The 25544-nt window shown below is 42.3% G+C and overlaps 1 protein-coding gene across 5 annotated transcripts; it reads right to left on the reverse strand.

The window, feature by feature from the left end:
• PCTP (phosphatidylcholine transfer protein) lies at nucleotides 1-25544 on the reverse strand. 5 transcript variants are annotated; one of them, XM_008997329.5, is made up of 6 exons: nucleotides 25328-25544; nucleotides 9883-9997; nucleotides 6169-6248; nucleotides 3442-3613; nucleotides 2484-2551; nucleotides 1-1276 (listed from the first exon to the last, which is right to left on the reverse strand). In XM_008997329.5, the coding sequence occupies exons 1-6, from the start codon at nucleotides 25466-25468 to the stop codon at nucleotides 1211-1213; spliced, it is 642 nt and encodes a 213-aa protein (XP_008995577.1). In that variant the 5' UTR covers nucleotides 25469-25544; the 3' UTR covers nucleotides 1-1210. The 5 variants fall into 5 exon arrangements, with proteins under 5 accessions (XP_008995577.1, XP_002748447.1, XP_008995574.1 ...); XM_002748401.6 differs by having other exon boundaries at nucleotides 9883-10000; XM_008997326.4 differs by having other exon boundaries at nucleotides 9883-10000; nucleotides 25095-25544.

Here is a 25544-nt window from a genome sequence, read left to right on the forward strand (position 1 = left end):
TAAAACCGCTCTGTATTTATTCATTATAGAACACACTTTTCTTTCCAGAGAGAAAACAAACAGTCTGAGGTATCCCACATTAATAAATCCCTTTCTATGGCTTTACATCCTGAATTTCTCTGTTATGAATCGAGGTTCAGTGTCACTACATACAGTGATTAAAATTTTTCCCTGAGGACATCAAGGCTGTGCCTTTGACTATAGAAATATCTTATCCTACCAAAATTCAGGAGAAAACATAGAAAACTAAAAGTCTTTCTGGTGGTAGAAAAGGCAGACGACTTCAGCAGAATTCCTGAGAAAAAGGTGCAGAGTCATTAAGCCACCAATTAAATGTTACCTGGCTGTGAACTGTTATCCCTTCTACATTTCTAAATATTCTAGAAGGAAAATTCATCTTATTGCACAGAAGACACTTTTTCACAAGGCTATGCAAAAAGCATCTTTGCTTTTGCTAGCTGCCACAACCACCTCAATGCCTCAGTTTCCAGTAAAATGCAAAGCTTGAGAGGTATAGGCAGCGTATCCCCAGTGGCATATAGAAGAGAGAGACAGAAAAAAAAAGACATGAGTGATAAGGAAAAAGTGGTTGTTACATTATGTGTCCAGTCAGGCCTGTGATACTTCTCCAAATGGTCTGGCATCATAACAGCTACTGATCCTCCACAAGTAGGAATGAGGAAAGACGTACTGGATTATCACCTCAAATCCCAGCCTAACCAGCTCCACAAGCATAAGGCCATTGGCACATGTCATCCAGTGTGGGTGCACTGAAAGTCAGCTCCGAATGGAACACCACTTCCAGCAGCCCCTCCTGAGTTGGAAGAAATCACATTCTGCAAAGGAGCCAGCCTCCCCAGATAGTCATTCTTACATTTTCTTGTGTCCCTCTGCCCACCCATCCCCATAAAATGGCACAATGGAATGATTGTGTTCCCTACTGAAGAATTCTCTTCCTAATAGTAAGCAAGCAAAGGTTTCCCTAATCTGCCCCATATTGAATTATAGAAGAAGGCAGCCCACCCCAGGATGCAGGAGTGAGAAAGGAAGCAGGTGAGTGGGCTCCCTGTCAGGTGAACATGCTTAGGAAGGACATAGTAGAATGTGTAAGCCTCTGAAGATGGAAACACCAGAGGAAGGCAGAGCAGCAGTGGGTGGTGGCTCTTCCGGAGACGTCATCCCATGGATGCAACGTTCCCAATTCTCTTTCTTAGGTTTTCTTGAGGTAGTTCTGACAGGCTCTTGCCATGTCTTTCAAGAAGTTAGGAACTCCATTCTGCAAGGGAAATGAGACTGTCATTTCTATGTCTTCACAGTGGTCGCTCTTGATTCCTTGGGATGTGGCAGAAGATAAACAATGTTGGCTTTAGGATTAATGAAAATGAATAGGCTCCCTTACTGGATTTCAACATAATGTTGTTTCAACATCTTATGACAAAAAGTAAGACCCAGGACAAAAGTAAGACCAGTCCACAGGAACTTCTCTTGCAAGCATTGCCTTATATGTTAGCTTTTCCTAGGAAAAAGCAAAGATGTTTCTGAAACAGTGTTTCTCTCTCAAATAAAGAGAGAAAGAAAGAAAGAGAAAGAAGGAGAGAAAGAGAGAGAGAGAGAGAGAAGGAGAGAAAGAAAACACAAGCAATCAGCTTCGGCTGGATTGTTGTATTCCTCCAAAGAACTGAGAGAAAGGACTTGCTTTACAGAATTAGAAAACTGTAAGGACTGGGACCAAGGAGTAGGATGTATTATTATTTAGTTAATGTTGAGCATTGGGCAAAATTTTTCCTAAATATTGTCTTATTTAATCCTCCTCTATGCAGTAGAAGACATCTATCTGCATTTTTAGAAAGGAAAAAATGTGTGGCTTCCTTAAATAAAGCAAGACAGTCAGTGGAGAGCCAGGATTCAGAATTGCATCTGTTTGACTTCAAAGTTAATGCTTTTTCACTCTCCCAAGGAATCTGCTGAGCTCTCTAGTAGGTAGATGTTGTGCAAAGCAGGCTGATGGTTCCCATAATGCCAGGCTCCTGGGCGGTCTCTAGTGATACAAACTATCACTACACTTCCCCCTTACAGGAAAAAAAAAAAAAAGCAACAACAACCACTTGGACACATCTGGTTGTCTCCAAGCCAGGTCAGTCTTATTCTCCCATAAGCAGAGGAATATAAGCTCCAAAGGCACTATTGTCCCTTCCCAGAGCACACTATTGTCCGGAGGTTCCAGAGAGTGATTCTGGTGGGGTCTTGGGGCACAAGCAGGGAGAGGCTGGCATTCCAAGCTGACAATTCTTTATCTTTTGTCCTGGCCTCCGTCCTGGATGTGGGCAACCCCAGCCCCAACCAGAGTCACTCAACCAAACTCTTCATAAAAGAGCCTCATTACGCCTGAGACAATGTGTCTCTTCAGCCTGACAGCCCCATGGGCTAAGTCAACATTTGTCAAACACACTCCCCACCTCCTGCCCCACCTCCTGGGATCTCACCTTGGCAGCCCAGTTAATGAGCCAGGACGGAATTTGGCCACCCGGGTTATCGAAGTAATACATGAAAACTAGAGAGGGAAAGAAAGGACAATTCAGAAAAAGGAAAAAAAAAAAAAAACAGAAAAATATAGCAACAAAACTGTGCAAACTTTACATCTTCATGTTCAAGCTCAGGAACTGCAGAGAGAGGTAGTATATGATTCAGACGGACTTCTCTCCAGTGGCTTCCCTTACGGCATAAATATAGGCACTTTTGAAAACAGAGCCACAGGCACAATTTGCTGCTATTTATTAAATGCCAGGCAAGTGCTGGACATGTGGATATGGCCTCTCATGCAATTACCCTAGCAATCCCAAGGAGATGGTAAAATTAATCCCATGTTATAAATGATGAAACAGAGACTCATAAAAATTAGGTGACATATTCAAGGTGACCATTAACTATAGTTCAGATTTCTGCCTAGGACACAAGGCCACACTCATTCTGGGAAAGCAGGTGGCCTCAAGCCCCACTCTCTGCAGCTCTCCTCCCTGGGAGCTGGAACTCAAGCTGGGCAGGTCTTGAGTCTCTGAGTTTCTACTGAGCCAGAATTGAGACCTCTAAGACAGACCTGCCAGCCTCCTTGCCTACCCTTAGGCCCAGCGTATGCATCCACAGGACCAGCTGGAAGTGAATATCTAAACTCTCTGGTTTACTTTTAATGGTCTGGTTTCATCTGGACAATGCCGTCTGGAGAAAATAGACTGGGTCAAAGTTAAACATCAACCTCATGCTCTACTCAAGTCTGTCAGGGTGGAATGAGGCTCTCTCTAGGTGCCGATCCTGGTCTGCTCTGCAGCTGTGCCTGTCCTCTGACCTTCAGGGATATGCTTCATGTACTTGACATGCCCTTCCATCAGCCTGGCCCTCCCGTGGGGACCCCTGGCTGGGTGCACTGACAGGCACCGTGGGTTTTACCTTTGCTCCCTTTCTTGCCATCACTCTCGATCACCAGGCTCTGCTTGTATTGCTTTACTCGGATCACCCCAGACCTCTCGCCAAGCTGAGGCACAGAGGTGCTCTGGGCCAGGACCACATGGATCTTCCGCCCTTCTACATCCAGGTCTCGCCGCTGTCGGAGGTAGACATACTGTGTGGCCAGTCAAGGCAAGACACCAATGCCAGCATTGTAGACAGACAGAAGGAAAGTGCCACAAGCTGGAAGCAAAGGGAGGTGATTCTGTGCCTCCCACTTGGCATTTGCTCCCTTCTACTGCGAGTTCACTTACCTGCCCTGTCTCCCTACCTGCTCTGTCTCCCTACCTGCCCTGCAAGAGGGTGCCTCACACCACCTAGTTTTCTCACCAGAGAGCATGCATTACTTGCCTGTGAGTCATCCCTTCATGCTTTTAATTATGTGAGGAAATCACTTTTCCTTTCTCCAAGAAGGTGCTAGGTAACAGAGGAATGGTCACTTATCAGCTGTGTGATTCTAGATTGCCTATGCAGCCTTGCTGAGACTCAGATTCCCTGTGTAGGAAAGGGAGTAACACTGCCTTCCAGACAGGCTTGGTGGGGGCATTGGAGAAAGACTCAGGCAGAATAAGCACTCAGTAGACAATGGTGCCATTCCTCTTGGTTCTGGCCTCACCCAGTGCTCTAGTTACCGACCTCTATGCCTAGAAAATGGTCTAGCGATGTCACAACTAATGACCATAGGAAGACATGGGACTAACTGAATATTTCGTAGGCATACATCCTCTCTGGGCTAACACTAGTTCACCAAGAATAACACAGCCATTTCATGTCCATCAACCTTGACAGAAGAACCCTTAAGTCTACAACACTATTCTAGGGAGAATAATGAGTGTCTATGAAACAATAGGAATCACTACTTATCAAGCTCTTATCATATAACATCATGCACTTGACATATAGGTTCAATTTCAATCCTTACACAGACCCTGTGAGTTTGGTATGAGTATCCCCATTCTACAGATGACAAAAGTGAGGTTCAGAGAGGTAAAATACCTTGCTAAAAATGCCACATCTCAGCTGAAGTGATGCAACCTGAATTTTTATCCCAGATCTGGCTCCAAAACTTAGATGTTCATAGCTGGACAGAGCTCAGATATTTAGTTTGTTAGTTCACTTTCATACAACAGAATTTTGGGTTTTGCACTCAAAGGAATCAAAAGCCTAAAATAATCAACAAGTCACTATGCACAACACAATTACTATAACACAGCAACCGTCTAAGCCCCACCCACCTCAGTGTTTTGTTTTGTTTTGTTTTTGAGACAGAATCTTGCTCTGTCACCCAAGCTGGAGTGTAGTGGCACGATCTCGGCTAACTGCAACCTCTGCCTCCCAGGTTCAAGCTATCCTCCCACCTCAGCCTCTGGAGTAGCTGGGATTACAGGTGCTCATCATACCCAGCTAATTTTTTTTTTTTTTTGTATTTTTAGAAGAGACAGGGTTTCTCCATGTTGGCCAGCTGATCTCGAGCTCTGACATCAAGTGATCTGCCCACTTCAGCCTCCCAAAGTGCTGGGATTACAGGTGTGAGCCACCACGCCCAGCCCCACCTCAGTGTCTTGCCAGCACCCACTGTTGCACCACCCTTACACTGGACAGACGATTGCTCCATGCTCTTACCAACTGATGAGTAAAGTTCTTAAATGTTTCAGGAAAGAGATGACATTGCTTTGGCTCTGGTTTTCTTTCTCCTAAACTTTTACTTTTTCCTTGCAGCAAATATTGTCCCACTCTCTCCCCCAACTTTCTCAGCTCATGTGATAGATATCACCTGATACTCCACTGAGAAAGAATTACCTTGATATAGTGATTAATATTTGGCAGAACGCCTTTGAAGCGCTGGCAGTTCATCTGATTCAGTGGCTTCCAAACTTTTTTTTTTTTTTTACTCCATGAGCTCCTTTGCTAAAAGGATCTTATATGGAAACTGAATTTGTGAAACACCTGGCTGCTAGGATTGAAGAGGATGGTGAAGGAGATAAAATCATACCTAGGAGTTATCCTACCTCCATCCTACCCACCCCCAAAAATTCCATCCTAGCCCCAACCTTAGTCCTAAGGGGGTTCTGAAAACCTTATAGTGCCAGCCAAGCCTCCCTGCATTTCATTCAATTGCTTCATTTCATAAACAAGGATATTCAGGGGAAGAAACTTAGGGTCAATGTCCAGAGCCAACAATCCAGGAAGGATTGCTGTGGGGTCAATTGAGATGGGGGTGGTGGACAGAGCTGAAAATGCAGGGGCCTGAGTTCCGTACCGGCTCCGCCGCTAACCACCTGTGTGCCTCTATCATCTCACCTCTCTGGGAGCCCCTTTCTCCTCTGTAGGCTGAGGGAGCTATATCAATCACTCTCTATAAAAAGTTCCTTTCAGGTCCCCAATTCTATGACCCTACAATTTCAAGGCCTAAGGAAACTTCTTAGGAAAGTATGAGTGACTCTCCAGTGACTGTAATTATAAACACTCCATGTGGTCGGGCTCAGAAATCACACTCAGATCTCCAAATACCACACAAGAAGAAATATCTTTAGCAAATACTGCAAGAATCAGAGAAAATGTTATCCATGCCTGCTGAGAAACCAGCTCTACTTCTCTGCAATAGACTACAGCTGAGGAACACAGAAACACTTAGAGGGCCAGGGCATTAGTACCTTGTGGAAAGGATACATCTCTGTTGGACATGGGAAAAGGGTACTTCACTTCCCAGTAGACTACAGTCTCTCCGTTGCATTCTTGTTCATAGAGTTCTAAAGGAAATAAAAAGAAGTTAATGCATCTGGAAGCCTTTTTAGCTACAACTAATAAGATGACCTCTTAGACCAAGCACGGTGGCTCATGCCTATAATCACAGCACGTTTTGAGGCCAAGGCAAGTGGGCCACTTGAGTCCAAGAGTTCAAGACCAGCCTGGGCAATATGGTGAAACTCCATCTATACAAAAAATACAAAACAAATCAGCCAGCCATGCCAGGTGGTGCATGCCTGTAGTCCCAGCTATTCTGGAGGCTGAGGTGGGAGGACCATCTAAGCCTGGGAGGTCAAGGCTGCAGTGATCCAAGCCATGAGTGCACCACTGCACTCCACCCTGGGTGACAGAATGATACCGCATCACAAGAAAAAAAAAAAAAGATGACTTCTTAGGGTATGATTAAACCACTAACTCATAAGGTATAGAATTCTAGAAAAATATCAAACCGATTAATTTCCACTGAAAGCCTATTGCCCAGGGACAGAGTCTAGTGGATAGAAAAATACAGCACAAATAACAGAGGCCAACAAATCTTGTCTATTGTATGGCATAAACAATATTCTTGATAGAATGCAATGAAAATCAGACATCAAAAAAGTCAGAGGTTTTAAAATCAGAATAGCCACCAGATGTCACTAGAGTACCAATAGTTTTGCTTCTGAGCCCTTCTATTTCCCTTTAGGATTCCTTGACCCATTACAGCTAGTCTGGAATTCAGTCGCCCAGTCTAGCATATTCATAGGTGGGAAATGAAGGTTCCAGAATGGGCAAAGTCCTTCCTAAATAGTTAGAGAGCAGCAGAACTGTGGCTTACCCCAAGTTTTTTTCTTGTCTCCCACATTTCTATATACTATGCCATAGCTAGGGTGGCCAAATTTCCCTATTATCTCTTCCATCTTACTATTATGTGCAAACAACAGCCAATTCTTGGAGGGAGATAGCAAAGAAATTTAATGACATGCACACTACTCTCCGTCCCCAGGCTGTTGCAGTAAGTTTCTTTGTACCTCCAGTTAGAGAAGGAGCCCACAGTCCCTTCAGGAGATGCTAAGGAGGGATAATTTAGCTTTTGAGAGAAAATCCATTAGAAATAGACTGTAGATTAAGGAGCTTGCCAACCAATTAATGTCACAGGAGGAGGACGACAGCCCTTAAAGGAAAGGGAGACGTGGACATTCGTTGCTTTTGCATGCTCAGCATTGATTCCCCCTTGGGCATCTCAAGTTTCCTTCAGGGCATTACCCTTTCCCTACTTCTCAGCTACTTGGTTTCAGCAAGACTGAATAGAGTAATTTCAGGGCCGGGAAAATGAGCAAGGCATGGCCATGGTGACTAATTCAGGGATGGCAGATCTGGCCAGAGTCATCATTTGTCACTAGCAAGTCAAAAGCAAAAAGTGATTTAGTAAAGCTCTCCGATGGACCAGAGTGAGATCTACAACCTCAAGACTGTTCCAGCAAAGCCTAACTGCTGCTTCCACTGGATCAGAACCCAGAGTGAAAGATGAGGATGTTGGGGAGCAAACATCAGAAGCTCAGCAGTTGTTTTGCCTAAAGTCAGATGCCTTCACTGGTCACTGAAAAATAGATCTTCCATGCTGCCTGCTTCCTCGCATGGCTCTTTTCCAAACTGAAGCCATATGTGGGTCTTACTGCAGAGTCTATGTCACATGACTGTATCTTGGCTGCAAGGAAGACCTGGAAAGACACTGTCTGGCTGTTCCCTTGGATAGGTAAGCATCCCACTGTCCCCTAAATAGGAAGCATATTTGAAAACACTAAGTTACCCAAAACCATAATGAACATCCACAGAAAATAAGCACAAAGTCCAAGCTGAGCTGACAAGAGCCAATCCTAGCATCTGGCTGCCATCCCTAGAAAAGTAGAATTCTCTTTCCTCTGGGGTTATTTGTATGGTTAGAATACAAGCCTGGGCGGGGCGAGGTGGCTCACGCCTATAATCCCATCACTTTGGGAGGCCCAGGTGGGTGGATCATGAGGTCAAGAGATCAAGACCATCCTGGTCAACATGGTGAAACCCCGTCTCTACTAAAAATACAAAAATTAGCTGGGCATGGTGGCGTGCACCTCTAGTCCCAGCTACTTGAGAGGCTGATGCAGAATTGCTTGAACCCAGAAGGCAGAGGTTGCCATGAGCCGAGATCGTGCCACTGCACTCCAGCCTGGGTAACAAGAGCGAAACTCCATCTAAAAAAAATAAAAGAATATAAGCCTGGATCTTCTGGTGGACATCTTGGCCATGACATAAAAGTCTGCATAGAAATTAGGTTAACACAGGAAAATACAGAGTCTAGAGATGGAGAAAGAAACAATCCTGATGAAATTATTTAAGCTCCCTGTTGCAGCTACCCTCAAAGCTAGAAGCCCCTGGACTATCTTCAATGCCATGAACTAATAAACTCCTTTTCCTCTTCCTACACTTTCATTAGTTGGCTTTCTGTTACTTGCAACCAAGAGTCCTGACTAAAGGCTTTATGTGCCTTTGTCTAGTTCCACAGTTCCATTCCACTATGACTGGGTTGGCAGAGGCTACCCCAGCTCTAAGTGGCAAAAGAATTCCCTGTGTAGTGTCTTTCATAACTATATCACTCAAAGGGCAAAATCGAAGACCCGTAGCCTGGTCGCCATTCTAGGCCCTGGAGGATCTCGACCCAACCTCTGCTCTAGTTCACGTAGTAGAACCTATTCTAGCTCTTCAAGTACTGCTAGTACTAGTTCTATTAGCTAGTTCTACTAGTACTAGCAGTACTAGTACTATCAGTAGTAGTAGAACTAGTACAAACAGTAGTAGAAGACCTAGAGTAGGTTCTCTTACTCCCACCAACCCAATACCAACAAACTGCTGGTGGTTATTGAACATGCTGCTTCCTGCTGTCCTGACTCTACTAATGCTGATCCCTGGGCTTAGAATGCCCTTAACCAGCCATCCCCTCAACTCTCTCACCACACATACATGTATTCTTACCTGTTTGGAAAATTTTAATTCAACTCTCAAACCAAAATTTGGACGCCACCTCTAAGAAACTTTTCATGACAACCTAGATACATGGGATGATCACACAACTTAAAAGTTTGTTCTTGGGGCAAAGGAGTCCCAAGAGCAAACTGTGGGGAGGATTTCAGACTACATAATGAGCAAGTCCATGTGGGAGCAAAAGTACATTTCAGTCCCACATTTGAAGTGCTTTTGTGCCAAAATTTAACAGGAAGCACTAGATAGTAGAAGTTAAATTTATTTTTTCTACTGGCAAGAATAAATAAAAGTAGATTATACTTTTTTTTTTTGAGACAGTGTCTCCCCCTGTTTCCCAGGTAGAAGTGCAGTCTTGGCTCACTGCAACCTCCACCTCTCAGATTCAAGCAATTCTTAATGCCTCAGCCTCCTGAGTAGCTGGAACTACAGGCATGTGCCACCATGCCCAGCTAAGTTTTGTATTTTTAGTAAAGACAAGGTTTCACCATGTTGGTCAAGCTGGTCTCAAACTCCTGGCTTCGAGTGATCTGCCTGCTTCAGCATCCCAAAGTGCTAGGATTACAGGCATGAATCACTGCACCTAGTTAGAATAGATCTACTTTCTAATGATTAAAAAAAAAAAAAGCAAGCATCACTTACCTTTAACGTACTGGTCCCACTGTTTTCTGTAGTTTACGTCCATATAGACATCTGCCAGTAAAGTTGGGGAGCAGTCCTCCAGAACACCAAAGACTTTATACTCATAAAGTCCAGTCTGCTATAAAAATGGAACAGGTAGAAATGTCTATTGGTTCCCAAGTTGAGAGAAAGCTGGATTCCACATCATAGGAAAAGCAGTTGATGATGGGGTTTCTGCCACACCAAACACTGACGTCCTCTGTGGTCTTGGTGACACAAAGTTAAAAAAGCAGGTGCAGGCCCTGCTGTCAGGGATCTTAAATTCAGGTAGGCATTGGTGCTAGAGATAGCTATAAGTGCCATCCAGGTAATTTAAATAGGGTAAGAAGGGTTGTGTGATAAATGATGCCTTGCAGGAGCAGGGATGGGGAGGACATCTATGTAATCAGATGATCAGGAGAGTTAACATTTATCAGAGCATCTTGCTCCAAATGTTAGAAGAAGCCAGCCATAGGAAGATAGGAAAAGCCCATTGCTGGTAGAAGGATGGTCCTCAGATTGACGGGGAGGCATCTTTAAAGAACCTGGGATCTGGAGAACTCTGGATGAAAATGAGAGTGGCAGGAGCTGAGGGTCAGAGAGGTTGTGAGGGCTGGCCCCAGAGGACTTTGTAAGCCAGGGTACGAGGTAAAGATTTCATTCTTATTGCTATAGAAAACTAATGAATGGCTTTAAACAGAGGGATGACCAGATCTGATTAGAAATTCAGTTTAAGAAAGACGTAATCAAATTAATTTTTAAAATACAATTCTTGCTGCTTGGTAGAAAATAGACCATACGGGAACAAGGAGATGGGTTAGGAGACCAGTGCAATAGTTCAGATAAGAGATGATGGTGATTTGAACAGGAAGTTAACACCAGTGCTGGGGAGAAGTCAGTGATTTAGGGATATGTTTTGGAGATAAAGTCGAAAGGAATTGCTAATAGATTGTGGGGAAAGAGAAAGCAAAGAATCAAGGATAACTCTTACAACCCAAAGTAGGCAGATGAGAACACCATCTTCTAAAATAGAAAAAACTTGGAGAAGTGGCAATTGGTGGGCTCTGGAGGTAATTAAGAGTTCTCTTTTGAACAAGTTGAATTTAAGATGTTTATTAAGCATCAAAGTAAGGGTGTCACTCAGGCAGCTACAGTTCTTGAGAGGGATTATATTTTAAATAGCCATGTGGCATAGTGAAACCCAGCACATTGTTTTATCAATTCCAAGACATAGTTTGTCAACAACCACTTCTTTTTGATTCTGTAATAAAGACTGAAAAATAAAAACAAAACAAAATCTGCTTCAAATCATATAAGCTCCTTTTGTTTGGAAAAGGGCCTTTCTAGATTCCAAAGTACAAAGGAGTTCCCTTGCTTTCCTGGTAAGCCATATGCTTGTCCATGAGGGTCCTGGCCTACAGTTGGCCCCAGCACACATTTCACTCCCTGTACAGTGGCAACTTACCATTCCTGACCCTTGCCTTGCCTAAAGGCTCTATTGTTAAAATTAAAGCAATGGTTCTTAGATTAATTTCAACACAAAGGCAAAGAAACAAATGAATAAAAATGAACTTTTGGATGAACTCTTGCTTCCGTGTACTAAGGCCGTGTTACTGGCTAATCATGCATGAATGGCTCCCTCTCCTTAAACACCATGCCATGGACTGAGGGGAAGTCAAGGAATAAACATGTTGAATCTTTCTAGAGATCCTGAAGCTTTAACGGATTTCTGCCTCCTGTGGTATAACCTAGGGATAAATACATCCCGGCTTAGGAATCTCAGATGTATGTGAAAGTACTGGCAAAAAATGAACATGAAATTGAATCCATAAGAATCATCCAGCTCTAAGTGCATGTGGCTTCAAACCATTAATTTTCAATCAGCAAATATGAAATTAGTCTATCTGAACTCCTTATGTGCCATACCACAGATGCCCCAATAGAAGGTCAGACCTCAGGGTCTGATGAGAAATGTCAGGAGGATAAACATCTTATCTTTCTTGCCTCCTCCTACACACACACACACACACACACACACACACACACACACACGAACTTAGTAAGGATTTATACATACCTACACATTACACTCATACACACTTGTTTTCATCAATAAGCTTTGGAAGGGAGACAACTAGCAATTATTCAGGAATATTGAGGCCTCGTTTTCTACACATTCTAAGCAAAAAGAATTCTTATGTGTTTAGATAATGACCTCCCCAACCTTTAAATAATTTAGCATTGGATATCTGCATAAAGTAAGGCACACCCTTCCCTTAAACTGGTTCCCTTCTTCTCCTGAATGTAGTTACAACCCTTAGTGACTTCCATTTTGTTATATGGCACAGAAAAAAAGAACAGAAAGTTCTCGAGGAAGAGAAAAATAGAACAACCATGATTTGCCTGAATCCAGAAGAATGAACTATTGTGACAACTTCCTTCAAACATTCTGAGGCAGAACTGAGCAGTGCCAGAGCTCCAGAGGAACAAAATGCTCAATAACATGGCAACACCTTTCCTACTTCATCAATAAAATGTTCAAGTGCTGAGCAGCCTGGTACAAATTCTTGGATCAAAGCATTTTCTCATCCATTATCTCATCTTAAAAAGGATCTCAGCAACAATACTTATTTTTATTTCATATTTTATAAAATAAAGTGCTTAGAAAGATTATGAAAATGAAAAAAAGAATTTTTAAAATGTGACATGCAACCCCATAATCCACAAACATCTACTGATAATATCTGACATATTTCCTTCAAGTAAATAAATACATCTGTATGTTATCAAATGGAAATCGTATGGTGTAAATAGTTTGTATTCTTATTTTAAAATAAATATTATACTGAGGATATGAAGACTTCATACCTAAATTAATATTCTCCAAAAAGTATTTCTGTTTCTAAATATTTTTATGAAAAAAAATTTTCAGAATATTTATGCTTGTATAGAATACTTGGTCCATAATTCTATTTTTTTAATAGAAATCCTTCCTTAGAGATAAATTTTAGGATATGTAGATTAGTATTTTAAAGCACTTCATACTTTCTACAAACCTTGCAGAACGTACACCAAGTGTGTGCTCTCACCAGTTCCAAAGGAGCATCTCACCAGCATTGGACACCATTGTTTATACAAACAATTTGATATGAAAAACAAAACTAATTGGGCAAAGTTTTTATTACTACTATAAGATCTAATGTGTATATCTCTTTAAAATTAGAGATATAAATCCTTTGCAATAGCTGCTTTATTTTTTCAAGCTTACTAACATTTGAATAAAAGATTCCAAATATGGTTACTCAAGAGATTCTTGGCTTTTCCTGAAGGTCCTCCAGAAAACCACCTCTAACAGTGGCTCAATTTCCTTATCTAGACTAAAATACATTGGATACTTTTCTAACGCTCCAGTTATAAGACATTTAGTTTCCTACAATTCAAACAGTAGAAGGATTATGTTGGTGGTGGAAATTAGTCAATATCATGTACAGAATATAGTAACCAGAAGAAACAAGACTTGATATGGTAAACACTCCTTCTTATTAAGAGAACCCCTGTGGACAGGTAAACTGCTAATGACCTTCCTGGTCTCCTCTGCAGTTAGAGGTAGCCATGTGATTTCTCCCTGTTTTAAGTGTGGGCATGATGTTTGGAACTATCCTATGACCAAGAGGCAATCAAAATAAGAAATAGAGTAGAAAGACTCAGAGGGTTGCTGGCATGACTGATCACTAAACCAATGACAGCAACTCTACCAATAGGTAGATCTCTGACCAATTTATTAGGTGAGAAAAATATTCCTCTGTTTGTCATTGATTGTCCAATTTTCTATTACTTGTAGCTAAAAACAATCCTAATTGACATAGTGGTCCTTATCAACAATGCTGAATTTTATTTGAACCCTGTCATCCTAGATCAGAGTGAAAGCTAAGAAATCCCCCCACCTTTTGTGTTTCATAAAGTTTACTTTAAAGATCCACTACCGTTCCCCATAGGACTTAGATAAGACTCGTGGATGCCCCTGTTTACCTATGACAAGGCCAGACACAGACCCTCCAAATGTCCCTTTCTTTGTCTTATTAATGATTAGCTAAGCTGCCCAACCCCACTGATCAACCGGAGCAAAATGCTTGTTAACCCAACTGGTTGAACTTTTCTCCTTCCTCCAGGCCCCTGAACTTTGACCCATCCTAAACCTGAGCCAGCATACAGTCCCTCCTGAAAAACAAGCTGGGCTCAGGGCAGAGTGTACCGTGATCTGCTATCCAATCATGCCATCTTTTCATTCCACGTCTCCGCATACAGTTCTTTCTAATGTTCTTTACTCCTCTTTATAAAAGAATAGCTCTGCAACTTCCAAGATGCTTTTAGAGCTCATAGGCAAAGCACTTTTCCTACTGTAATACTTCTTTCCCTGACTTCTCGAAATAATTCACGTGAATACAAGTCTCTCCTTACTAAGTCCAGATTTATTTTTTTAAATTTGACATCAAGGTAAAAAAATAGGCTGACAGAATAGTGCTGATAAGACTTATAAACATTTACAAGAAATATAATTATACATAAGTTCATTAAAACAGCACAGAAGTATATAAACTGCTAAAATGCACAGTCAAGGAAAAGGAAAGATTATGGATGCTTTAATGGATATTAAATTGAGGTATAACATTTAATTTTGTACAGAGGCATATAAAACCATACATGCCATGTTATAAAAAGTACTGTCTCCTTTGAATAAGTAACTCAGAAAAAATATAAATATATATAAAATATATAAATAAATATTATATATAAGTATATATAACATAAATATTATATATAAGTATATATAACATAAATTTTATATATAAGTAAATATAACATAAATTTTATATATAACATTTATATATTATATATTTTATATATAATACCAGCAGATATATATTTTTATATATGTTTTATATATATATACCTGCTATAGTAGCTAGAGTGAAGACCTGCTGGTATTCACTACATCTTGATCCCAAGAAGAAATCAAGCAGAGGCTTCTAGTTGTCTGCAGATCGGATTCTGTTTCCCTTGGTGATTTATTAGCAATACCACAAAAGTCATGGATTTTGTATTGGAAGGAGTTTTCTAATCCTTTTGACCTGCTATAAATTCTTTCAGTAATACTAGTAATTGTTTTTCTAAGCATGGTCCTCTCTCCAAAGTTTTATATTCATTCTCTCATGTAACAGTTAAGATAGCCCTGTGATACAGATAGGAAAGCTAGTGTTATCTCCACCTTTACAGAAGGAAATGATGCTTAGAGAGGCCAACTTACTTGCCTGAGTCCTACAGCTAGTTAGTAACAGGACAAACAGAAAGAGATGGTGTGTCATTTAACACTGGCCCCTTCTATTTCCTAGTCTATTCTCTTCTATTCCCTAACTATGTCTCCTTATTTCGCTGTATTTTCTCTGCATGTCATCCCCAAATCATCATTCCAGACCACAAGCTAATGATAAAGATAAAGAAGACCCATCACATAGGATCTTAGAGCAGGAAGGGGCCTTAGTTCAGCTGTGTAAAAGATGTCAGTGACTTGTCAAGAGTCAGCTGATGATGCTGTGGGTGGCAAAGCCTGGACGGGAACCCATTCCTTCCCTAAGCCAGCACTCCTGCTCCAGACCACACAGACCAAACCTCCCACTGAGATGCTCCCCTGAGTCCCTAAGCCTGGTGTGTTTGCCCAAGAAGTCTCCAAAGGGCCAGAAGGGGCATTCTTTTAGATGCAGTTTCTGAAGGGTTCAGAAAAGATCCAGGAGAAAGGCAGATATAGAGAAATAATGAATATTATCACTTTCAACAGATGAGGTACTGTGCCAAGTTTTTCCATATACTATTCCAAAACACTGTCTCATAAATTAGAAAAGCTAATCAGAAAAGACAGCATGGTGGTTGTAGCATAAGCTCAGAGTAGCCATCTGGGTAGAATCTAAACTCTTCCACCTATTAACCTATAAAATGGGTCTAGTACATTTCTACTTCTGGGAATGATCACAACGATTAAACAAGATAACCCATCTAAAGTTCTATTATGTGGTACACATAATAAGTACTTAGTAAATATTAGATATAGTTTCCATTAATATGATAGGTTGTTATTTCATTAATAAGGTAAGTATGATGATCTCCTTTTTCCAGATTAAAGAACTAGGATTCAGGACAATAATGTACAATTTCAGGAAAACCAGTGCCTACAGTGTACCTGCTCTAAGCCAGGCTATGCTTGGTCCCAAATACTTGCAATAATCCTGTAAAGTAGTATCATTAGGTCCACCTTATAAATGAAGAAATGGAGGCTGGAGACAGGGGAATGCATGGCCAGGAAATCCATTACTGATATCACTAAGTTTTGAGATGTTATTACTCTGGCTAACTTGTCTAAACACTAAATTGGTATATTTCTTACCAATGGTCATTTAAATGTGTGGAAAAAACAGCTGTGCAATTTATTTTCAATTATATTTACAGGGTTAAAGTATTCTGAGAAATATTATTGCCAATAGTACACTTATTTGTCCCCAGAGAAGAATAAATTCTGAAGGAGATGCTATGCATTTACATATGAGAAGCCTCAAAATGTCATAATGTTTGCAACTGACATTGGCAATCCCCACACAAGAGTAATCTCCTGTAGAGGCCCCATCCCCCAACCAGGCCTGGAGAAAGGCACCACTCATTCCCTCCAATTTATGGTGTTTATCTGAATTTACACCACTAACTACAAGGCAGTCTTGATGAATCACAGATTCTCAAACCCTTGAATGCACTCATGAGTGTGCATTGAGTTCCCTTTGCCTCTCAGGGAAGAGCTCATTTCCATTCCTCAGAGGGACAGGAAGCCTCCCCAGTCTATTTATCTAAACGCTGTCCAAGTCCAGCCACTTTGTGGCAAGTAATAGACTCAGATGGTATGAAAAGTAAGCACTTTTCCACCAAAGTAAAGCAGTTCTAATGGCAGAAGTCAAAGCTGCAGCTGCTGCTGGGAAGTATGTGCCAAAGACTCGACAGACAGTTGACTAAATCTGATTTAATATTTAAGACCTCTCTAAGAAAATGTGATAAGTTGAATCCCTACGGGTTGCACATAGCTGGGTAAAATAATACTGATAGCTGATATTTACTGAGTATTTACTGAATGGCAGGCACTGACCCAAGTACTTTAACATGGATTATCCTACTTAATCCAAATAATGATACGAGGTATGGACCATCAGTAAACTCACTTTTCAAACAGGCTTAAAGATGTTCTGCAAAATGTCCAGAAAAGGCATATTTATGGAGACAAGAACCTCCATTCAGCATTGCCCCCGATTTGCCCGCTGGTTCACTACAAATGTTGGTATGATATTATGTCCAAGCATTCAGAATGCCTACGGTCTTCCCTACAAGTCACCTCTCCTCTCAAGGGACTCCCAAGACCAAATGAAATATCAGTGTTTTGTTTTATTAATATTCACCTCCTGTAATCGCCATACAGTGACCTTATATCTGGAGACAGAAGAGAGGCATCTTACTTTTTCCTCTCTCCTCCTCCCACCAAATCTGAATCTTGAGACCAGCGTTCTCCTATGGCCTCATACGCACAGGCTTATTCTGAGAGAGAATTGAGGAGAGGGAAAACTGAGGCTCTTACTCATCTATCCAGTTGTACACTCAAGGGAGACAGAAAAGAAGGAGCTGGCCTTGGTCTCTGGTGGGATGTAGAATGCCACAGATGGGTGTCCTTGAGATATGGGGGCCCTGCCCACTAGTAGGTTTCAGCTCCATAAGTGACCAAGGCTCAAGAACTATTCTATCAATCTCGCTGGAAATCAGAAGGGTGAGAGAAAGGAGCAGAACAGTTTTATAATCCTGAAATAAAGTGGCTCATGAAGTGAATTGGATTATTATCCCACCCAGGGAAATAGGAGTAGGCATTTATCTATACAGTGAAATCGGTTCTCCTTTGAGTTGAATCTGTGTTTCTCTCTAAAGGCCAAACTTTCTCTCAGCCCAGCCTGCCCAAATACAGGTTTTCCAGTCATGCTGGCCTTTGAGTATTTTAGTAGGTCAAAAGCACAGGAAAGAATAGTCCCTGGGAAAGTACTGTCCTCTCCTCAGCAAACTCTTTGATTAGAAGCCCTATTCAAGGACAAAAACACAATTTAGGCTGTCCCTTCTCACAGTGCCAGGCATTTAGATCTAAAAACTTAATAAGTCAAGCCATCAGCCAGAGCTTTTCAGTCCAACATTTATTTTGTCTAAATTGAAGCTGTGAGCCTCTGTGCGCTGGTTTCACACTGTGTATGGGCATGCTGTGGTGGTTAATGGCATAGTAACAAATCCCAAAGCTCCTGCAAGGCCTGTCTGCAGTTCAATAGAAGAGTTTTCCAAGTGATCCATGGCCCTTCCTCCAGGGGAACATCTCAGCATTGCTCAGGGAACCACATTTACTCCAGAGTGGCCACTAACTTAAACATCAGGAAGAGGGAGTCCTAAAATGGATGTTACTTTTGTCTTAACACATATTTTTGTCTCACTTTTGCCTTCCAATTCCCATTGCATCTCATCTCCTGCCTCTGACTTTAGCTCTTAATGTCAAAACTGCTTGCTAGATGCTCCCCATCCACCAACGGTTCTCAGAGTGTGGTTCCCAGACCAGTAGCTTCAGCATCACTCAGCAACTGGTTAGAAATACAATGCACAGGCCAGGCACGGTGGCTCAAGCCTGTAATCCCAGCACTTTGGGAGGCCGAGGTGGGTGGATCACAAGGTCAAGAGATCAAGACCATCCTGGTTAACATGGTGAAACCCCGTCTCTACTCAAAATACAAAAAATTAGCTGGGCATGGTGGCGCATGCCTGTAATCCCAGCTACCCAGGAGGCTGAGGCTGGAGAATTGCTTGAACCCAGGAAGCAGCGGTTGTGGTGAGCCGAGATCGCACCATTGCACTCCAGCCTGGGTAACAACAGTGAAACTCCATCTCAAAAAGAAAAAAAAAAAAAGAAATACAATGCACAAAAAAAGAGAGTATCTGTCTGTCTAGCTATCTATCTATACATACATACATACATGAACATAGAACATATTCATTGATGAGAACGTGGATCACATTCATTGATGAGTGTGATCAGAATATTTATACACACATATAATTTTAGAGTATATATATATACGCACACATGCTTGTGTGTATATATATGTATATGTGTATGTGTGTATATATACACACATATGTGTATGTGCTCATGTATACATATATTCTAATGCACACTCAATACATGCTTCTGTGTATGTGTCTATATATATCCAAATGCACACTCAAGTTTGAGACTCTAATATACACTCAAGTTTGAGAACCATTCTGCCATATATCATTTCATTCAATCCTCTCAACAACCCTGAAAGGTAAGTATTATACCAGTTTTGCAAATGAGGAAACAGGTTTCAAAATGAAAAAGTAACTGATCAACATCACGTGACCAGTAAGTGGAGACTGGCCCCTGGCCACTCTTCAATCTCAGCTCCACTCTCCTCCTGACTCTTCCTGGAAAACAAGGCAAGCTCAGCCTGGCTCAGGGACTAGCACTCAGTGTTCCCTTAACCTCAGTGGCTTAAAAGCCAGCATGCTCACATGAATCTCCTAAGAAGCTTATATATATATACATACACATTCATAATACACACACATATATATATAAACACATATACATGTGTGTATAAAACCATTTTATTATGAAGGATTTCAAACATACATGAACATAGAGAGGACAAAATAATTAACTCCTATGTGAAGGGGGAGCCTATCAAAAGAACCACCCAAGCCCCACCCTGGACCAGTTAAATCCGAATCCCTAGGGTAGGGCTTGGAATTGTTTTTAAAGCTCCCCAAGTGACTCCAATGTGCTTGAACTTTGAGAAACACTCCTGGATTCATTTCTCCTCCAGATATTTGCATTATTCAAATCAGCTAAATGTTACCTCCACAGAGGGGCTTTCTGGACTTACTTATCTAAAACATGTCACGTCACCCCTGGCTACCCTGCCCTGCCATCTCTCTTTCCCTTTATCTCACTTCATTTTCTTAATGGCATTTTCTTTAAAGCCCTTTATAGCATTTTCCACTACGAGTGAATATGAACCATGTTCAAGAAGCTCATTCACTGAAGCAGCAGCACCATCTTCCTTCTTCACTACTTAACCCCACAGTCTGCAAAGACAGTAGCATATGGGAGGCAGTTGATGAATATCTCCTAAATGAATAAACTAATGATAGTAGAACGGAGCTGAGATTCTAACACAGGACTATCTGACTCCAAAATCCATGCTTTTCCCACAATACCCATGGCAGTCCTGGTCTAGTTTTGCTTTAGCCTCCAGAAACAGAACACAGCTCTTGCTTTGAAGCAAGCTGTGTATTTGGTACTGAGTTTATCATAGTAGACATTCATGTCAGTTACTAGTTATGAAGTCTTACGTGGCTTGCTCAACAACTCTGGATCTTATTTCCATGTGTAAAATAAGCCCATTTTTGCCTGTCTTCCACATCTGTGTAGAAGGGCAAATGAAAACTTATGTGACAGCATTTATAATTTGCAGCCTCAAATAAAGTTATTATCATTACAACATGGAGGGGAAATAAGAGAAGAAAGGAAGGAAACAGAGTAGGCAAAGAAAGAAGAAGTAAAGGAAATAAAAAGATGATGGTGTTGGGCAGCATGGTTTAGAAGAAACTTTCCAATCCAAAATGTTGTGATTTAATAGAAAAATAAAAAATAAAAACTTTATCAAAATACTGTACATCAAAAGTGCCCTCTTGTCCAAGAACAGGATTCAGAATCATCTGTGTCAACTAAAGAAGGGACACAGTTATATTATTTTTATTTTAAAATACAATTTGCTACATTGAAATCTCTTTCAAGAGCCTCTACTCTTGTTTCAGTCTTTAAAAAACATGTAACAGTAACTTTGTTACAGAATCATTTAAATAATGGTCACAATTTTGTTTTTCTCTATCCTTCTTTCAAATCCTGTTCAAGAGCCCCAAGGAGCCACATAGCTTTGGTCCTAGGTTGGGCACCTCTATGCTGGGTGTGGGAAGCAAAGCAAGGGGTCATCACAACCAGCTTATACTACACAGTGGCAAGCATACCATGCACAATCGGGTCCTTAAAGGACCATCAGTCCAACCAATGCCCATAACTTCATAACTAAGTCACTAGAATCTTCAGAGGAGCAACTGAAGATTAGATTCATAGCATTCCATCTGACCCATTGCAGAGCCTCAATAAAGGCTCTCCGGTCTCCTTTCTGAATACAGTACTTGTGATATTATGAGATATATATATATAATAAATACACATACATGTATATGTGTGTATATAAATATACATTATATATATAAGTGTGTATACATATGGGTGTGTGGGGGGTGTGTATTGGATGTATGGTACTAGATGTGTGTATACACACATATCCACACACACTCCAGTACTGTACAGCCAATACACACACATACACACACACAAACACACACACACACATACACACACGTTTCTGTCCACTGTTTCTGGTTCATAACTCTCATAGCCCTTGTTACAGTGTTTTGTATGTTGGTGCACTTTAGGCCTCAGGAGTTGAGTCAAGAGTCATAACACCTTCATTCCACGGAGGGTCCTCCCCCACACCCTGGAAGAAGGAATGCTGCATGGAGAGGCCAGAAGAATCTGGACAGGCTTTCTTGGGTTTCCCCAGTCAGTCTATTAATATGAGCTCAGATCCTTTTCATTCAGTCACATTTCAATGCTGTTGTCCATGCTTCAATCATGCCTAGCCAATGAAGTTTCCTTAAAAGGCCCAAGAGGATGGGGTTCAGGGTTTCTGGATAGCTGAACTCATGGAGATTCCTGAAGGGTGGCACATCCAAGGAAGCGAAGGTCTGAGCCCCTTTCCTCATACCTCATCCTATGCATCTGAATCCTTTGCAATATCCTTTATAGTAAACCAGTAAACATAATCAAGTGTTTCCCTGAGTTCTGTCAGCCTCTCTAATAAATTAATTGAATCCAAGGAGGGAGCTGTGGGATCCCCTATTTATAGCCAGTTCGTCAGAAGCACAAGTAAAACAACCTGGGGCTTTCAAGCGGCATTGCAAGGGGCAGGGGGAAGGGGGTTCATCTTGTGGGACTGGGACCTCAACCTATGGGATCTGACACTACTTCTGGGTAGATAGTGTCAACACTGAACTGGAGGATACCTAGCTTGTGTCCACCGCAAAACTGACTGCTTACTTGGTGTTTGGGGAGAAATCCTCAGGCATTTGGTCACAGGAGTCTTCTGTGCTAACTGTTGTTGGTGATGTTGAGACAATGAAAAAAACAGTTTGAGTTTTTTTTTTGAGACGGAGTTTCGCTCTCGTTACCCAGGCTGGAGTGCAATGACGCAATCTCAGCTCACCGCTACCTCTGCCTCCTGGGTTCAGGCAATTCTCCTGCCTCAGCCTCCCGAGTAGCTGGGATTACAGGCATGCGCCACAACGCCCAGCTAGTTTTTTGTATTTTTAGTAGAGACGGGGTTTCACCATGTTGACCAGGATGGTCTCGATCTCTTGACCTCGTGATCCACCTGCCTCGGCCTCCCAAAGTGCTGGGATTACAGGCTTGAGCCACCGCGCCCGGCCCTAAGTTTGAGTTTTTTTCTCCAACACAGTACTGTACCTCCATTAATGAGGACCTCATCTTCCTAAGATGGTCCACCCCACATGCGGGAAGCTTTATTAGAAAAAGAGGGTGTGTGGCTTGGGGAAAGAGTAGGGGCTTCAAGGGTGGATGGACTTGGATCTAAATCCCAGTTTCATTTGCCACTTCTTAGCCATGTCCCTTGCATATGCCACTGACTTTCCCTGGACCTCAACTGCCTTGTTTGTCTACAGGGAAGATGGCACAGTGGTCTGGTCTGGCTAGAGAAGAGGTCAGGTCTATGGACAAGTCATGTGAGAGAGTGATGGAAATGTGAGTTGAGACCAAGTTAATTCAGTGTAGTCACCACGCAGCATTTGCCTTCTGTTTGGACAGGCAATGCAGAAGCATGTTAAAGGCACAGGACTGGAGGCAGACAGCTGGGCCTGGGCTTGGATCCCAGCTGGAATCTTGAGCAACCAACTTAACTTTTCTATGCATTCATTTCCATATAGGTAAAAAGGTGATCATCATAGTACCGTATCATAGGGTTGATGCAGGGATTGAGTAAATCAGTACTTGTAAAACACTTAGCACTTGGGATTATAAGAAAGCATGCAATAAATGTTCACTATTACAAAGATGATTATTACTATTTCTGCAATCTATAGGTCACTGAAAAGGTAGTGATAAGATCACAGCTTCCCAGATGTTTGATTGTGCCGTGATGTGTAGGACAGACAGGAGCAGAGAGGTGGTAGGCCAAGAAACTAATTAAGAGGTCACTGCAATTCTAAGTGAGGAGTGTTGAGTACCCAAAATAGCAAAGATAAAGGAAAGAAAATGGGAGGAAATAAGCCAGATGCTAGATACGTCTGAGCAGTTGAATCAACAAAACTTGACCAATGCCTTGATGTGGCTGGTAAGGGAAATGGAATAGCAGAGAAGATAAAAAATTTTGTCTGGCTGGGTGTGGTAGCTCATCCCTGTAATCCCAGCACTTTGGGAGGCTGAGGGTGAGGCAGCAGGATCCCTTGAGCCCAGGAGTTCAAGACCAACCTGGGTAACATAGCAAGGCCCCATCTCTAAAAAATAAAAATTAAAGAAAATACTGTCTGAAAATACATCAATTTTCAAGCTGAGGTACCTTTTAAAGTTACCCTAAGAAATTAATTCTTCCTGTTCTAGACTGTAAGCTTCTTGGTTATCTTGTTATACCCAATGATCCTAGCACTCAGCAAGTATTCAGAGTTTGTTGAGTGAGTAATCCATCAAGATATAACATCTGTATATTGAAAAAAAGTAAATAAGGCAGTTTATCCACTTGCAGTATCTGCTGTGTTCTGGATTATGAAAAGCCTAGCCCTACCAATTTGTAAGTATTCAAAGTAGCATGTTTTATAGTCCCACTAACTGGGGAGGGATGGACTGCCTCCAAAGTAAATATGTACATATTTAGACAGGAAATTTCTTCACAATACCTATATTCTCCATTTATTTAGAGTTGGGTTTCTCAACTTTGGCAATATTACAGTTTGGGACTGGATAATTCTTCCTGGGAGAGGTATGGGGGCACTGTCCTGTGCATTGTAGTTATCTACACTATCAGATTTTCACGCATATCTTGACAAATTGGATTTAAACCCCCTAACAACCCTGCAGTGAGGTAGGCAGAGTTTTCATTTCTGTTTAACAGATGACCAAATTCTAAATATTGCAAATGTTTGCTTTCTGTTTTAAAATATAAAAATACTATATTTGATGTAAACAAAAATGCAATTGCCTAAAAAAGCAACCACATGTTTGACATTCACAAGATCATGAACCCCACAATCCCACCTGTGCTATTCACTTAACTGGACCCTTTCAGGAGTGACTTCACCCTCAAGGCCTGCTGCTTCCATCTATGAAACGTAGGGTTTAACCAGGTGAGCACGAGGTATCCTCCTGGCTCGATCACTGTAATACCCTGGTCCTATGTCAGGAAACTTCAATTTCACCCACATTACCTGCGGGCAACTTTTAACCTACTTGCCATGCTGCGACTATTGCACAAACCAACTGATGACAAGCCTTGGATGCCAGGCCTCAGGGGCAATGCGTTCCACTTGGATAGCTACCTGGTTCCAAAGACCTTAATAACCAATCATGTTCCTCCTCATAACCAATCCTGTTACTCCTTCTGCCTGATGCTTCGGACTCATTAAGTGCCCCTTAGAAGGAAAGGGCAACAACCGAAAGAAAGTGTCACTAAAATAGTAGGAACTTTCTTGGCAACCCCCAACACTGACCACCTGCACATCCAGTCCCTGAAAAGTTCTGTTTCATTTCCTCCTCTCTCCAAGCCCTATGATCTACCCCCCAAGCCCCCCACTATGCCACTGGCACGCAATGGAGAGTGAGGATCAACGTCCCTTGTGGGCATGTGCACAGGCCTAGGAACCAGCTGATCCACGTTTCAACTGTCATTAACTTCGAACTAACTACTTCCCCCGTGGGGCCTGACCTGAGGCTGAACTCCGATGACTCCAACTCCCCTGGATCTGTACGAGGCACTCACTTGGAGGCACCGCACCTGCGCAAGCTCCGGAGGCTGAGCCGGGGCCGGGGCGGAGCTCCTCCCTGCGCTGGAGAAGACCCGCCCCTGTCCCATTCGCGACTGCCGCCCCGCACTCCCGGCGGGGAGGTCGACCCCGTCGCACTCCAGGCCCTGCGATCCTCCAGCGGGTCGGCCGCTACCTGGTCCAGCAGCCGGTAGATGCTGATGCCCGAGGTCTCCACCAGCAGCTGCCAGTCGGCCCCGGCCAGAGCGGGCTGCTGGAGCTCGGCGCAGGCCTCCCGAAACTGCTCCTCCGAGAAGCTGCCCGCGGCCAGCTCCATCCTTCCGCAGTCCAGGCTCCTCCGCCGGGAGGACAGGCCGCGGACACGCTTGGTGTGGGCCTCGGGGCCGGGCGAC

This window comes from Callithrix jacchus, chromosome 5 (genome assembly GCF_049354715.1).
Source record: "Callithrix jacchus isolate 240 chromosome 5, calJac240_pri, whole genome shotgun sequence".
Classification (NCBI taxonomy): Eukaryota; Metazoa; Chordata; class Mammalia; order Primates; family Cebidae; genus Callithrix; species Callithrix jacchus.

Bases quoted from the DNA above. Each gene is read 5' to 3' on its own strand.
- PCTP (XM_008997326.4), bottom strand. From the start codon at position 25,241: ATGGGACAGGGGCGGGTCTTCTCCAGCGCAGGGAGGAGCTCCGCCCCG. The intron at 3,614-6,168 runs GTATCCTTTCCA...CTGGCCACACAG, and splicing joins TTCCCATGTCCAACAGAGAT to TATGTCTACCTCCGACAGCG. The intron at 1,277-2,483 runs GTGAGATCCCAG...TTTCCCTTGCAG, and splicing joins TCATTAACTGGGCTGCCAAG to AATGGAGTTCCTAACTTCTT.